The sequence below is a fragment of the Lytechinus pictus genome, chromosome 1 (assembly GCF_037042905.1).
Source record: "Lytechinus pictus isolate F3 Inbred chromosome 1, Lp3.0, whole genome shotgun sequence".
Classification (NCBI taxonomy): domain Eukaryota; kingdom Metazoa; phylum Echinodermata; class Echinoidea; order Temnopleuroida; family Toxopneustidae; genus Lytechinus; species Lytechinus pictus.
Window position 1 is genome coordinate 19143539 of NC_087245.1, and position 13279 is coordinate 19156817.

Consider the following 13279-nt stretch of genomic DNA (forward strand, 5'->3'; position numbering starts at 1 on the left):
ATTTTTATGCCGAGACTTAAACCTCGGTCACGTTTGATCTACGGCAGCCGTAAAGCGAATAAAAAACAGCAGTTTATTCATTTTTTAAAATACAAACCATGTATTTGCAGCTGGTTCAAAAATGTTAAAACGGCTGTTTTCGACTCGCCGTACAGCCGCTGTAGAGCAAATGTGACCGATGTATAAATAGTAGTGCTGATTAGTGGCGTATACCTAGATTTTTCAAAGGGGGTGCAAATTCGTCCGCCCCAAAATTTGACAAACAAAAAAGGTCTTGAACCACAAGTAAATGACATTTCGCGCCAGAAAAAAAAGACAAGCAAAAAAAGGTCTTCACATTAGGAGAGGGGTCACTTATGGCCCGTCAGGTATCACTTTTGACTCGTCAGGGGGGGGGGGGGGCAGGGATACGTCACTTGCATGTGCTGTGACTCGTCAGGGGGGGAAGTCTGCCCCCCCCCTTATTTGGTACGCTAATGGTGCTGATCGTTGACTTTGGCCGGTTTATTAGGTCCGGTAAAAGGTAAGGGTTTGAATAAAAAGAATTAAACGTCTCAGATTAATTGAAAATCGTTCGGGACAGAAATTATTTCAAAATTGTTTTGATTTGGAAATTATATTGAAATAATTTAATTACCTTCTAGAATAAACTCTCTCCTAAAAACCCTCCTAACCCTATAGTACAATTCACGTCTCTTTTCAATTAAGTCAGAAATCTAAATTCTAAATACATTGGATAATGGTCTCAACGTCTCAGATCAGCTCATGAACAATCGGAACGTATTTTAAAATTATTTGAGGTGGAAATTATATAGAATTTATTTCAGATACCATAAACTATTTATCCTGAAATAAATATTATTCGCTTATCTTTCCAATAAAGTCAGAAAGGGAAATACGTTGAAATAAAAGTACTCGACATCTTAGATTATAATGCACGATCGTTCGAGACGTATTTTCGAAATTGTTTTGAAGTGGAAATAAATTATATAAATATAATTAAAACCTCCCAATGTAAACTCTTATTCTCCTGAAAGAAATACAATTCGCGTATTTTTCCAATAAAGTCCCACAGAAGCAGATTGCGTTCCCAATAATTTTCAAGAATCAAGAGTGCCTACAATATCAAAAATTCGGCAAAAGTTACAACAACAAAAAACAAATATACCCAAACAAATTATATGATGTCAGAAACAAAATCAAAATGTCAAAAACATAAAAACAAAAATAACATAAAAGGAAGTATATCAAATTAACATAAAAAGGAAGGCAGCATGATGTCAAACAAAATAAAAAGAAGTAGACATTTTGTTGATTTGCGATTTAGCGTGTTGAATGATTTGGCGTCATTATCATTCTCCAAAACTTAGTCTGCCGTTGCTATCATAGTTCGCCCTAATTTAGTTACATTCGGGCATCATATTCATATTGTCTCATTTTATCTGGCCTCTAAAAAATATTAATATCTTCCCATGGCAAAGATGAATAGGCCTACCACTCTATTTATACGCTCTTGGTGGACATTATCCGGCGAGTTGGATGATATTCATACCAAGATGTCTCAAACTATGGCCTCAATAGAGGTAAAAACTATGCATGGGCACCATTCGTGCAACTGCTCGATCATTAATATTCTTTTAAAACGAACGGTTGGTCTTGCGCTTCTTGATTTTCATGCTCAAGAATTAATATTTTTGTTGTCAGTGCTAAGAAGCAATGTTGACGTTCGGATAAAACGGGATAAAATAGGCGTGTAATGCATTATCCATCAGTATCCGGCCCCAAAATCATACGTTAAAAAAGTCATTAATTCAACTTATTTTTCATGTGTGAATCTTCTGTGTCAATCTCAATTCACAAGCTGCAACATTTTCGAAATCGGCAGTATTTCTATCGATAGTGTTAATTTTCAGTTCAGTTCGTTGACAACGGAAACTATCAAGAACTATCGCGACTTTAATATCGAGATCGAGAATTGTTGTCATAATCACATCGTGCGCACGTGGTTGTTGATCTGTACTCGGTCGCCATGCGACACGATGCGGCCGAGCATATACTAGCTAGCTGTAGTCGTTTCCAATATAGAGCGTGCTTGCATGCATGCTTTGCTAGGAACATAAAAGAGGAACGCCTTTCATTATCATGCTTATAAAAATAATAAATCGAAGTAAAACAGCACGACAAGTGGAACTAGCTAGTACAGGCACCACGACGTATATGTTAACTCTTCCAGAGCGAGCCGCGGAATTATTGAAGGCTAGTCGTGGCTGGCGCGGGGTACGTGAGATTGCCTTTGCGAATTTTGATAGAAATGGGGAGCAGCGGCAGCGCTTGAGATATCTACAGCGCAGCTAGCGGCAGCGAGCTGCCGCTAGATACAGCGAGCTGGGGATTAAATCTCTAATCCAATGGATTATAAAGTATGGCAGCGAGCGGCAGCAGGCACAGGGGGAGCTGCGAGAGCGGATGTGAGTTCTATTGTGCTTTAATTATCGCAGCTAGCTGCCGCTGGCCGACGCTATTATCCCGTCTTAGAGTGTGCAGGCGTACGCTCGCCGGGTGCACGCTGCCAATACAATATGGATGCATTCCCTAAATGCACATGAATTTCTTTTTTCATATGGAATCTTAAACAAAATGGAAAGGAAAATACCAAATTTATACTACAAAGAATTAGGTCCAGCCTTTTCTAGCCCATACATTTCAATTATTTATATTTATATATTTCATATTAATAATGATCACACTGTTTGTTATCTATATATATTTTGTAACTCAACAACTTTATATATTTGTTCCTATTTTTACAAATGAAGAAAAGGATAAAAGAGAAAATATTTTGATAGATTTTTAAAATGACAGGTCAATCCACACATGACCCTACCTTCCACTCTGGAGCTGGATGTGAAGCATTGTGAACGGCTCCAATCGAACAAGATAGTGCATGACCCCTGCAGCGTTAGAGTAGTGGGTGCCGTAGTGAAACTTATCAATAGTACCTGATGGATCCTCAAAGTTCTCATACCTGTAAGTAGATTTCAGGACATCAAGTAAAAATTAGAATTATAACAATATGTCAAACTTATAACAATTAAGGTTATTCCTTTTTTTTCATATTCCAACCAAGATATTGTATAGAGTAGTCTAGTATAATTGCATTTTGTAACAGATACATGACCATTGTATATTTTACAGATTGGAGGTCTCTCCCCCCCCCCCATCTCTCTCTTCAAAAGTTCACAGTAAACTCAACAACGGACATTGGCGCAGTGACTCGGGATTTGACTCGAACACTTTAAACGAGCAAGTAATAGAGAGTGGAGAAATAGGAATTAATATTTATACTGTTAAGGTATTGACAGAAGCATATGAATAACAAATTTCTTTGAAGCTTTTGATAACATATGAATTTCTAGTATACCATGAGCATAATAATTTGTTTCCAAACCACATTTCATATTACTATGGAGATGATGTTGGTTAAACAAATATCTTACTTGCTCTGCACTTCTGGAATATTCTTAGGGTTGACGACCCCAATAGGCTTCGAAAGGTCACGGAATACTTCTGGGTTCTCCAGGTCAAGCTCTTCCGAAGAATAGTCAGACAAGATCCATGGAAACTACACAAGAAATTAAAAAATAATCAATATGAATATTTTCATCCAATACATAATCATCAACATAAAAAACAAAGCATTCATCACCATTACTCACACAAACATCTAAATTATTACACTCATCTAAATTTTAACATCATCATCACCAATATCATAATTTTCATCATCATCACTTACTTCCTTCTCATCATCATTTTCATTGCAATGTTTTCAACTCACCACTGGGTACTGGCTGAGGTCATTGTACGTCCTTCCTGCTATGGTATTCAGCTGCATCAGGTAATCAAAGTTGGAGATCTCCCTGTTAACCCATTTCTGAGTCAGACCTGATGCCTTGAGTAGGTCTGCTGGTGACTTGGCCCCAGTGTAGTACAGATTGGGTGGCCTCAAGCTTAGGATTCGGCTATATGCTTTATTCCTTGTCTGCAAGACAATTTATAGTGATAATTTTTTGTCTGATAATTCTGCATGCTACAGTAAAATGCTGAATGGTGAAGTTTAACCCTATCTAGGCCGGGGTATTTTGAGAGTTCATATGGCCCCCCCTTGAGATCTCGGCCGTCGACCGTGCGATCGCGCCGAAAATTGGCACGCGGGTTGCCTGGGACATAATCTACACAATTGTATAGTAATTTTTTTCATGCGAATTGCTATTAAGTAATTATACTAATTTATGCATAATTAGTATGCAAAATCATACTTTTTCCTCTAACTCCCTAAATAAAGCTCCAATTGTTCTAATTTTTGGTATAGAAACTCTTTGTGGTATTCTTAGCAAGTGTACTTGAACATAATTGTGATATCAAATCATTTTCTTATGTATTATATTGTTTTTGGCAATTTCTTATGTATTTCTTTGTTTTCTAACCTTTTGTTTTTCAGTGTTTTTTCAATGAAATTTGTTGGGGACTCTTCTGAGATCATAAAAAGCATAAAATAAATACATTTAGATCAGCAAAACTAAAAATAATCATACATTTATGATTTTTGGTTGAAAACACAATTTGCATTGACTTTGTACACAAAATCACGTTTTTGAGCAATTTTTTGTCTGACATGCACTTACATAATGTTGCGTAATTTTGGAACCACGTACCCGGGTGACGCAAAATTGGTCTCAAAAGTTGCGCAAGACTTGAAAGTAAAAAGTCAGCGAGCGGCGCGGTCAAAAAATTCCGCGCGGCAAAAATATTGCGCGAATCGTTGAGGGGGGGGGGCCTTCGAGGCCCCCCCGGCCTAGATAGGGTTAAAATATAAATCAACAAAAATAAAAACAAATCCTCCAAACAAAAAACATTTGTAAATCAATGTATACTGTACCCCACATATAGTACCCTTTGAAAAATGAAAAGCTGGCTATAAATCAATTGACTAATGAATTCTGTAATTACCAAAGTCAGTAATGAAGTAGTGGTTTCCTTACCTTCCTGTCTTTGAAGTTGATAAAGTAATTGGTTTGGTTGATAAAGAAGACCTCAATGGCGCTACGTCTCAAGTTGTAACGACGGAGATGAACCTCCCTCAGATGAGACAGTGACCATTTGAAATCTTGTCCAAAAACTGTTATGATAATCAAAATTAATAGTGAGTTTGAAAGTAACATACTAATAGAGGTGTATACAAAGTGATGAAGAAAACTCCAACAAGTGTCAAGACTGAGTTCCTAATACAGGTGTGTAACTTATTTCAAGATCATCTCCAGGATCAAGATCTTCATCATTTTGTATAATCAAATTATATATGTTAATAATGGACGATAGACAGTGGATTACACATTACTACTATCGTCATTGTTCTTGTCATCGTCTCCATCGTCGTCGCCATCATCATCATCATCGTCATCATCATCATCATCATCATCATCATCATCATCATCATCATCATCACCATCATCATCCATCATCATCATCATCATTATTGTCATCATTGTCATCATCATCATCATCATTGTCATCATCATCAACGTTGTCATCATCATCATCATCATCATCACCATTTTTGCTTAATCTTCATCATCAATGATGATATCATCTCACCTTCTTCCTTCTCAGGACTAGTATCATAGAAGTATACATGGGTTGTGGTAATGTCCAGTTTACCAGGAATGACATCCACTAGGGTGATGAGCTGACATTCCTCTGAGATGACCACCTTCTCCTTGACCGTCTCTCCATGCTCCTCCCCACCACTGAAAAATAAGATGCAAAAAAAAAATCTAAAGATTACCACTTATTCATATTCTACTTTAATCTAAAAATCAACACACTTGTTGGGTCTGTAAGTGATATAGAAATACTTCATACCTCGGGGGGGGGGGGGGGGGGGGGGGGGGGGGACTAATATTACCTTTTCTTAACATTATGGATACTATCAACAAAGCAAACAGAGAAGACCTACCGGTTTAGGTCTAATCCAAAGGATCTGGTAACAAATATTAATGCCTTATCAAAGGGCACTTGTGCATCATTACAATTTCCATACTGGGTCACCAATTTTATAAGACGAATGATGTACCAAATCAGCCACTACATCTCATCCAGTGATTTATTTTAAATTCTACAATCAGAGGCAGAAATCTTAAAAGTCATATATAATTGGAATATTTTTCCATAGTTTTTACACTTACGTTTCTACGTTGACCAGGTTCCATTCTTCATCTCCCAGTCGGTCATCTTGAAGCTCCATATCACTAACCCTTGCTTCTTTAGCCACAGCCAAAGGAAGCGTCTGAGATGCCTCAGTAGCTATGCCTTCAATTCAAAGGACATGAGGTTGTAGTTTGTTTAGGAATGCACTTTAAATGGTTGTCTAACAAAGAAATAACAAAAAGCTCAAAAGATGGACAGATTTCTTTGTGGTTTTATATACTTTTTTTGCATGCAATGGAAAGAATTTGAGAGAAAGTTTCTGAATTTCCCATTAATTTAATTATCCTTAAATCTCACACAAGAAACATAAATTTATATACAAATATTGTAACTGTCCATCTGTTTTTTTTATTTTATTTTTTACAATTTTGTTCAAACTAAAATCACATGATCAGAAGTCCAATGTATCTTTCAAAATGCTCCCCAAAGACTACAAAGAACATTGGTGGTATTGATTAAGCTTATCCAAGGTTATTTTAGATCATTTCACTTAAAAGGAGTGACAGTTTTTTTTTTAAATCTTGGGTTTTATCATCATCATCATCAATGTGATTTGAATACCTGTGTTGTCTCTCTGCTGACTGGCATCTATATGTTGATCATAGTTGTAGTTCTGGGTTAGTTTGAGTCTCATCCGAGAGAAGTTCTCCTGAGAAGACAGCTTCCAGAAGATTTCCTGTGGATTCCTATGTAAGGAGAACATGTACATGAAAATACAAATGCAACATTATTCTCAATAATATCACATATTGTGTTGTTTATTTTTCAAAGTTGGTATCTGGAGGGGGAGATCTGCAATCAAAAGCCTTCTCAAGATACCAATCAATATCTATCACATTTACAATGAGTTTGAAAATGGACAATTTTCAGGCATATGCTGACCTACATTTGTGCTAAAAAGTTTGTGAAACGCACCAGCAAATGCACTCCTTCATGCTGAGTGTTGAAAGTAGACAACAACACTTCAATGTCCGAAGAGCCCAGAGAAACAAACTTTATTGCATGTAATATTCTATCACCTGTCTTCAAAATGAAATATCTAAAAGATGGCAGAACACCTTTGAATATTTTAATTTTCAGGTGAGGTTCACTAACTCTTTAGCACCACTGTACACACCCTTTGACCTTGACACCCCAAATGAATTTCAATGTTGACCAGTCTACAGTTTGCAAGATATTGCGGGAATAAACATGCGATGGACAGACAGACAACAAAAAACGCAATGCTCCCAGTAACTATTTAGTTAACCTGAGCAGAAGCATGAAAAATACATAAGATATGAATATATTAACAATTCTGACTTGTTTAATTTACAGATTTTCATTACTTATAAGCTTTATCAACTGTACCACTTATAAATTTTCACTTCTAAAAAAAAAAGGTTTTTAATTTTATGCTATTAACTTTATTATCAGGGATGATCTAGATTTAAAATGATTCAGCATCCATTATGAGGGATAATTATCCAAGTGTATTCAGATTTTGACTTTTTTTCTGTGGGCAAAGGTGGAACTGATTCTTTGAGGAGGAACTGACGACACCTACCTCTCGGCCCATGCTCCTCTCTCACCAATCAAAAACCTCTTTGCAGCCCTCCATTGCCTCAATGTAGACTGATGCTGATTGGTCAGTTTATTGCACGTGGAGGCGTGTCTTGCATTCTCTGTCTTGCACATTGTATTGAACGGCTCAATCACTTGGGTCTAAAAAGTTAGGTATTGAAAGAGAAAAAAACATCTCATCTTGAATCATACTCTTAAGAATCACCAAGTATTCTAATTTCAGATAGTTATACCCTCCCTCATCAAACAGGTACCAAAATTGTACATCTTAATGTACAGTCCTTCCTGAAAAATGAGGATCTTTATCTGATATCATCTATCTGATCAAACAGCATTAGAAAACAGAACATACTCTTGAACATACAGTGCATTTGTAGAAAACTGTAGATAGGTATAAGTCACAAATAACAGCTTTGAGCATCTTATTAATAAGATTACTTTGACAAAACTAGATCACAACAGTAATCCTGCAAATGAAATGCAGTAAAAATCTTAAAATCCATCTACTATTTAACTTTGCAGTAAACAAGTATGACTTACAGTGAACTTGAGCTTGCTTTCTCCTCTCTCCCTTTCTCTTTTGTGGATGTTTGTATTGAGAATATCAAAGCATTTCCTCCAGTATTTAGACATCTTGGCCGTGATATCAGAGTAGTTATTGGTGATGTACTCATGCATAAAGGGCTGCACCTATATTTGTCAGAAATTTGGTGCATTCCCAAGAAGAATTATTGTATGGTTTGAGAAAAGTACACATGAATTCTAGAGTAAAAATACATCTGAATCAAAATCAAATTGAAGTCAAACTTAATTGGAATAATATCTCCCAATTGGGTATTTGATCTGACACCATAAATTTTCATAAAAATATTACCTACTTTTTTTTGTTTACTGAATTTTTTCTTAATGATCATTCTCAACTGCTCTGGTTATGTTTCACAAAGCCTTAGTGTGACTGAAAATCAAACATAATTCCCAGTTACGTGCAGTGTATAATGCATCATTACATTGGTCAGATCACACCGGAAGAATGTATGCACCATGTATTCATCAACAATATTACACATTTGGCATGTAAACATGACATTAAATTAAACTTCATTCTTTGTGAAACCTCCCCACAGTATATTCATCAAGATCCTTACCTGTTTCTCAATATACATCCTCCATTCTTCTGACTTGCAGTAATCCCTGAAGTCCTCAACGAAGGTCGGACTGGTGTCAGTGGAAGGGAGGTTGACCAGGAACGACGTCATACCCAGTTCATCCCTATACTTATCAACCATGGCCCTGGCTAACGGGATCATGTAGGCAAACGTATCCTCCTTGCCTGTGGTTTACACACAAGATATTGAAAATTTCATTAAAAAACCTTAATCAATTCCATTGGTTGAGACTGAGACTACATATAATCAACATCAATGTGCTTGAGGTCATGACAGAATCAGTAACAAAATGAATACTAGTATGAAAACCGACTGAATAATGTGTCAGACCGTCTCCTAGAATATGCAAAATCATCTGATATTTCACTAATCTTGTGAACACTATTCAGCTTTTTTCTATATGGGCACAATAAATTTCAGTTTTTACCTATGCCAGGGTAAATTGACATCTCATCTTCTTTATATGTGAATGCACAGCCTGAATTTAAGTCTGGTCCATGCTGTCTCCAGGTTGGCAAGGGATCTCATTCTAGGTAATTTTGACCTCTTGTTTAATATTAACTTTGATCGGGATTAAATTCATAGTATCGCAGATTTGCCCTTTCCTCTGCTACTCATAGAGCGAAAGCAAGAAACTTTTTTTAGATTGTCTTTAAAGTCCTACCATGACCGTAAATTAATTTGTTTCTCTCCCTGTCTAACATTACAAAAACATTCTACTGCTAGGTCTAGCTGAGGAAATAAGATTCTTACCATCTGTATCATCTAGGCTTTGTATGAGGGCTTCATCCAATGAGCCTAAGAAGAAGCAGGCTTCACTTGGAGATGTGATCGGTCGAGACTGGATCAGATGGTGTAGCCTTGCAGATGCCATTGCACATATCTACAAGAAAATGAAACAGAGAAAAGCAGATATTTAGATCTTTGAAAGCTCTTTTTTGTTGTTTCTCAAATGCAAAGAGAGGCCAATTCATTTCTAAGAAGTATCATGCAACTCTGCAGGAAATATTGCAAATATCTTAAGAAATCTGAAATCTCCTTGCACAAGTCATCCAGAAGATAGTGTCCCTAATTTGCAAGCCAGGATTCACTGTACATGGAAGCAATGTGGTCTAGTGGTTGACCATCACCTTCCAAACAGATGGTCACTGGTTTGAATCTCAGCAATGGCGTTGATTTTCTTCAGTAAGAAGTCAATCCGTATTGTGCGGCACTCAACTCTCGACTACCTCCTGCTGGGTTTTCTGTACATCACTTAGGAAAATCCACTACTGCTCTGAATCAAGGATAACAGAAAATGTGTCTACTAGAGACAACTAGAGACAGTCACTCCTTATAGTGGTTACAAAGGCATGCTGACTGTAACACCAATTAGGCAGAATAATAGAAGACAGAATCATTGATGGTTAAGCCATGCTTTATTCAATCATAAGGATCTTTCTTGCAACATCGGTATACATGTATACTGAAAGAGAGAAATTTGTAAAATTCTTAGACACACATACAATAAATGGAGACTTGACTACATGTAGTCTCATATGATCTCACTCCTGGAATATTCAGATACTTAATAAAACTTGTGCAATCAGGAAAGATTCCAACACTTTTATCAATGCTCCAAGGAAAATGTTTTTTCACAAGATGCAATATATACAAACAAGCACATGAAGCAGACAAAGCCCTTTATATTCTCACCTCACATAAATCAACATCGCCCACAAATAACATCAATAACTCATGCACCACTCAAATACACAATAAAGTGAAGTTAGATTCTCATGCAATCTGTACAGATTCCTCTAGAACAAGACTCCAAGATTTGAAGGAGAGGTCGAAATGCATTTGGTTGGAGAGTGTACTCACGTCACGATCACTGTAAAAGGCAAACTTCATTAACAGCAGCACTCCCAGTTTGTATATCTCCTTTCCCTAAAGGCCAGTATGGAAGGATGTGATTTTATTCCCGATGTAAATATTCACAATTTAAAAACAAAACAATCGTTGTGGAGCATGCATAAAGCTCAAATAAATTTTCAAGTTATACAACAACATCCAAATCAAATACAATGTGTAGAGCAAAAATTTGGAGAATTTAAATTTCTAAAACTAAAACAAGTTCCGTTATCAACTGATAACCTAGCCAAAAAATCAGGTAAGCAAGGAACTAACTATAATTTAAATGCTTTAATGACATGCCAAACTGCAATTCTTCATCATTCATCCCCTCTGCATTATCAACAGTCAGCTACTTTTTTTATTAAAAACACCAACTTTCTCTCTCTCTCTCTCCCTTTCTCCCATTTCGCTCTTGATCTCACCTCTAGGTTATTGTGAGAGGAGAACCTGAGCAGCAACCGGAGTCCAAGATGTGACATCTCCTTCCATTCCTCCATGTGACTTGTATCTGTCCATACTTGGAGAAGGTCGAGAAGGTCAACGACTCCTTCTTCCAACTGTCAAAGGTAAAAACATTGAAGGTTATTACAAGAATCTATACCAATCAGTATTGGAACATCTATAAATATTATAGCAAAATCTGTGAAATACTGTATCAAACAGAATTTCACTGCAATTTTCCTTTCAGTACCAAATTTATTAGGGAATTTTCTTTACAACATTCTAAAGGTATGCTAAATTTCTGCTGGTACTGCTCTTAACCGAATCCCACAAAATACAGTAATAAATTTGCATAATTAAGACCTGAAACCTAGTCAAATTAAAATTTACTTGATCCCATTGTTTGGATAATGTAGATGTACATTCTATATATATCTCAATTTCTGTCTGTTCATGATTAACCCAATTTACCTTGACACTCCAACTTGTTGGATCTGAGCCAGCAACACCAAACAAGAAATCATAAACAAGCTTGACAAGATAGAGGGCGTTCTCTGCATTAGCAGCTGTTGGTGTACCAGCTGTCTTGATGTCCCCTGCAGCACCCTCAAGCAGTTTCTCCAGCATCTGACGCTTGATCTGATTGGCTGGTCGCAAGATTGGATGAGAGTTTGAGAGGTCGGCGATGCACTTGAAAATTTGACCTCTGGCCTGGTGGAGTCAAGTGGAAAAAAGAAATACATTAAAAAAATATAAGTCAGGTTATCATAATTTGATACAAATAATGATGTCTTTAAGCACTTTTGGGTGATTCCAGATTTCTACAGTCATATTCAAAGTAAGGACAGACACCCATAGTCCATTATGCCATGGTTGATAAACAGACGTATTCTTTCTCTCATTATCGTTAAGGGATTTCAAGATACAAAAAGGCAATAAAACTTTATAAAATGTTGGTAATGGATGAGACCTTTCTCTTTCTCAGAAATTTCATTTATCCAGGTTCTTAATGAAACACATAATACTTACAATCCATGCTTCTTCTGAGCTTCCATCTACTCCTAACCACATGATCTGAACTAATATCTCTATCAAGGTATCAACCAAAGTCTGCTCATTCCTCTCCTTCTGAATGATACCCCCGGGACTTAGATCAAAGTTAGGCTCATCTCTCTCAGATAAAGAAATATCCAAGTCTGATGGCCTTGTAAGGCTCACACCACTATCAACAACACAGAGGATGCTGGAATCATCGGGCGTGTCTATGCTTAATGTGCTTTCCGTTGCAATGGAATCAGTATCGACAGATATAGGTAATGACCAACTCGATGAAGACTGAATTGGAAAGGTTTTTGGCATGGAAGGGGAGTTGTCAGAATTACAGTGCGTACGATCGATAATGATTTGCGTTGGTCTTGAGTAGACTGGCGTTGTGGCTGAAAAGCTTCTTTCACGATCCAACTTCACTTGGTCAAGACGCTCAGAATTAAGAGAAGCTGACTCATATGCGACAGTTCCGTTGCTTGTCGTAGTGATCGGGCTTGGAAAACCCTCTGCTGTGTTCGAAACCGCCGTGAAAGGCGGATGTTTGGAGGTCACTGGCAAGGCTTGACCATCGATGTCTTCATTCGGCAGACTATCCAGAGACGACTCTGATGCCTGGAGTTGCTTTGTGCTGAAGAAACCATTCATCTCCACACCAAGGCTGTTGTTGTCATTGTCCTGTGTCTTGATGAGGAGACGGGCAAGGGTATCCTGCCAGCCAGGAATCTTGGCTATCTGTGTCCTGGCATCGGGTTGTGTGTAGAGGATGTGAAGCAGCTGGGTGCAGGCTTCTAACTTAACCAATGCATTTGATGAATGAAGTACCTTCAGAACAGCAAGCAGGCCTCTGTGATTTAGATGACCCTCTGAAACGGTAAACAATGTTAACAATATCAAGGCAT

The 13279-nt window shown here is 37.2% G+C and overlaps 1 protein-coding gene across 1 annotated transcript in view; it reads right to left on the reverse strand.

Annotated features, from left to right (window-relative positions):
* Positions 1–13279, reverse strand: part of LOC129258892 (neurobeachin-like protein 1) — a 56041-nt gene that overhangs the window by 25058 nt on the left and 17704 nt on the right. The window contains exons 21-34 of the mRNA XM_064097676.1: positions 12363–13243; positions 11805–12044; positions 11315–11449; positions 9750–9879; positions 8976–9160; positions 8371–8520; positions 7814–7971; positions 6829–6953; positions 6246–6369; positions 5656–5807; positions 5043–5179; positions 3839–4042; positions 3498–3622; positions 2885–3025 (exon numbers count right to left, since the gene is read on the reverse strand). Coding sequence (XP_063953746.1) covers positions 2885–3025; positions 3498–3622; positions 3839–4042; positions 5043–5179; positions 5656–5807; positions 6246–6369; positions 6829–6953; positions 7814–7971; positions 8371–8520; positions 8976–9160; positions 9750–9879; positions 11315–11449; positions 11805–12044; positions 12363–13243 — 2887 coding nt within the window. The remainder of the gene's footprint in view (positions 1–2884; positions 3026–3497; positions 3623–3838; positions 4043–5042; positions 5180–5655; positions 5808–6245; positions 6370–6828; positions 6954–7813; positions 7972–8370; positions 8521–8975; positions 9161–9749; positions 9880–11314; positions 11450–11804; positions 12045–12362; positions 13244–13279) is intronic.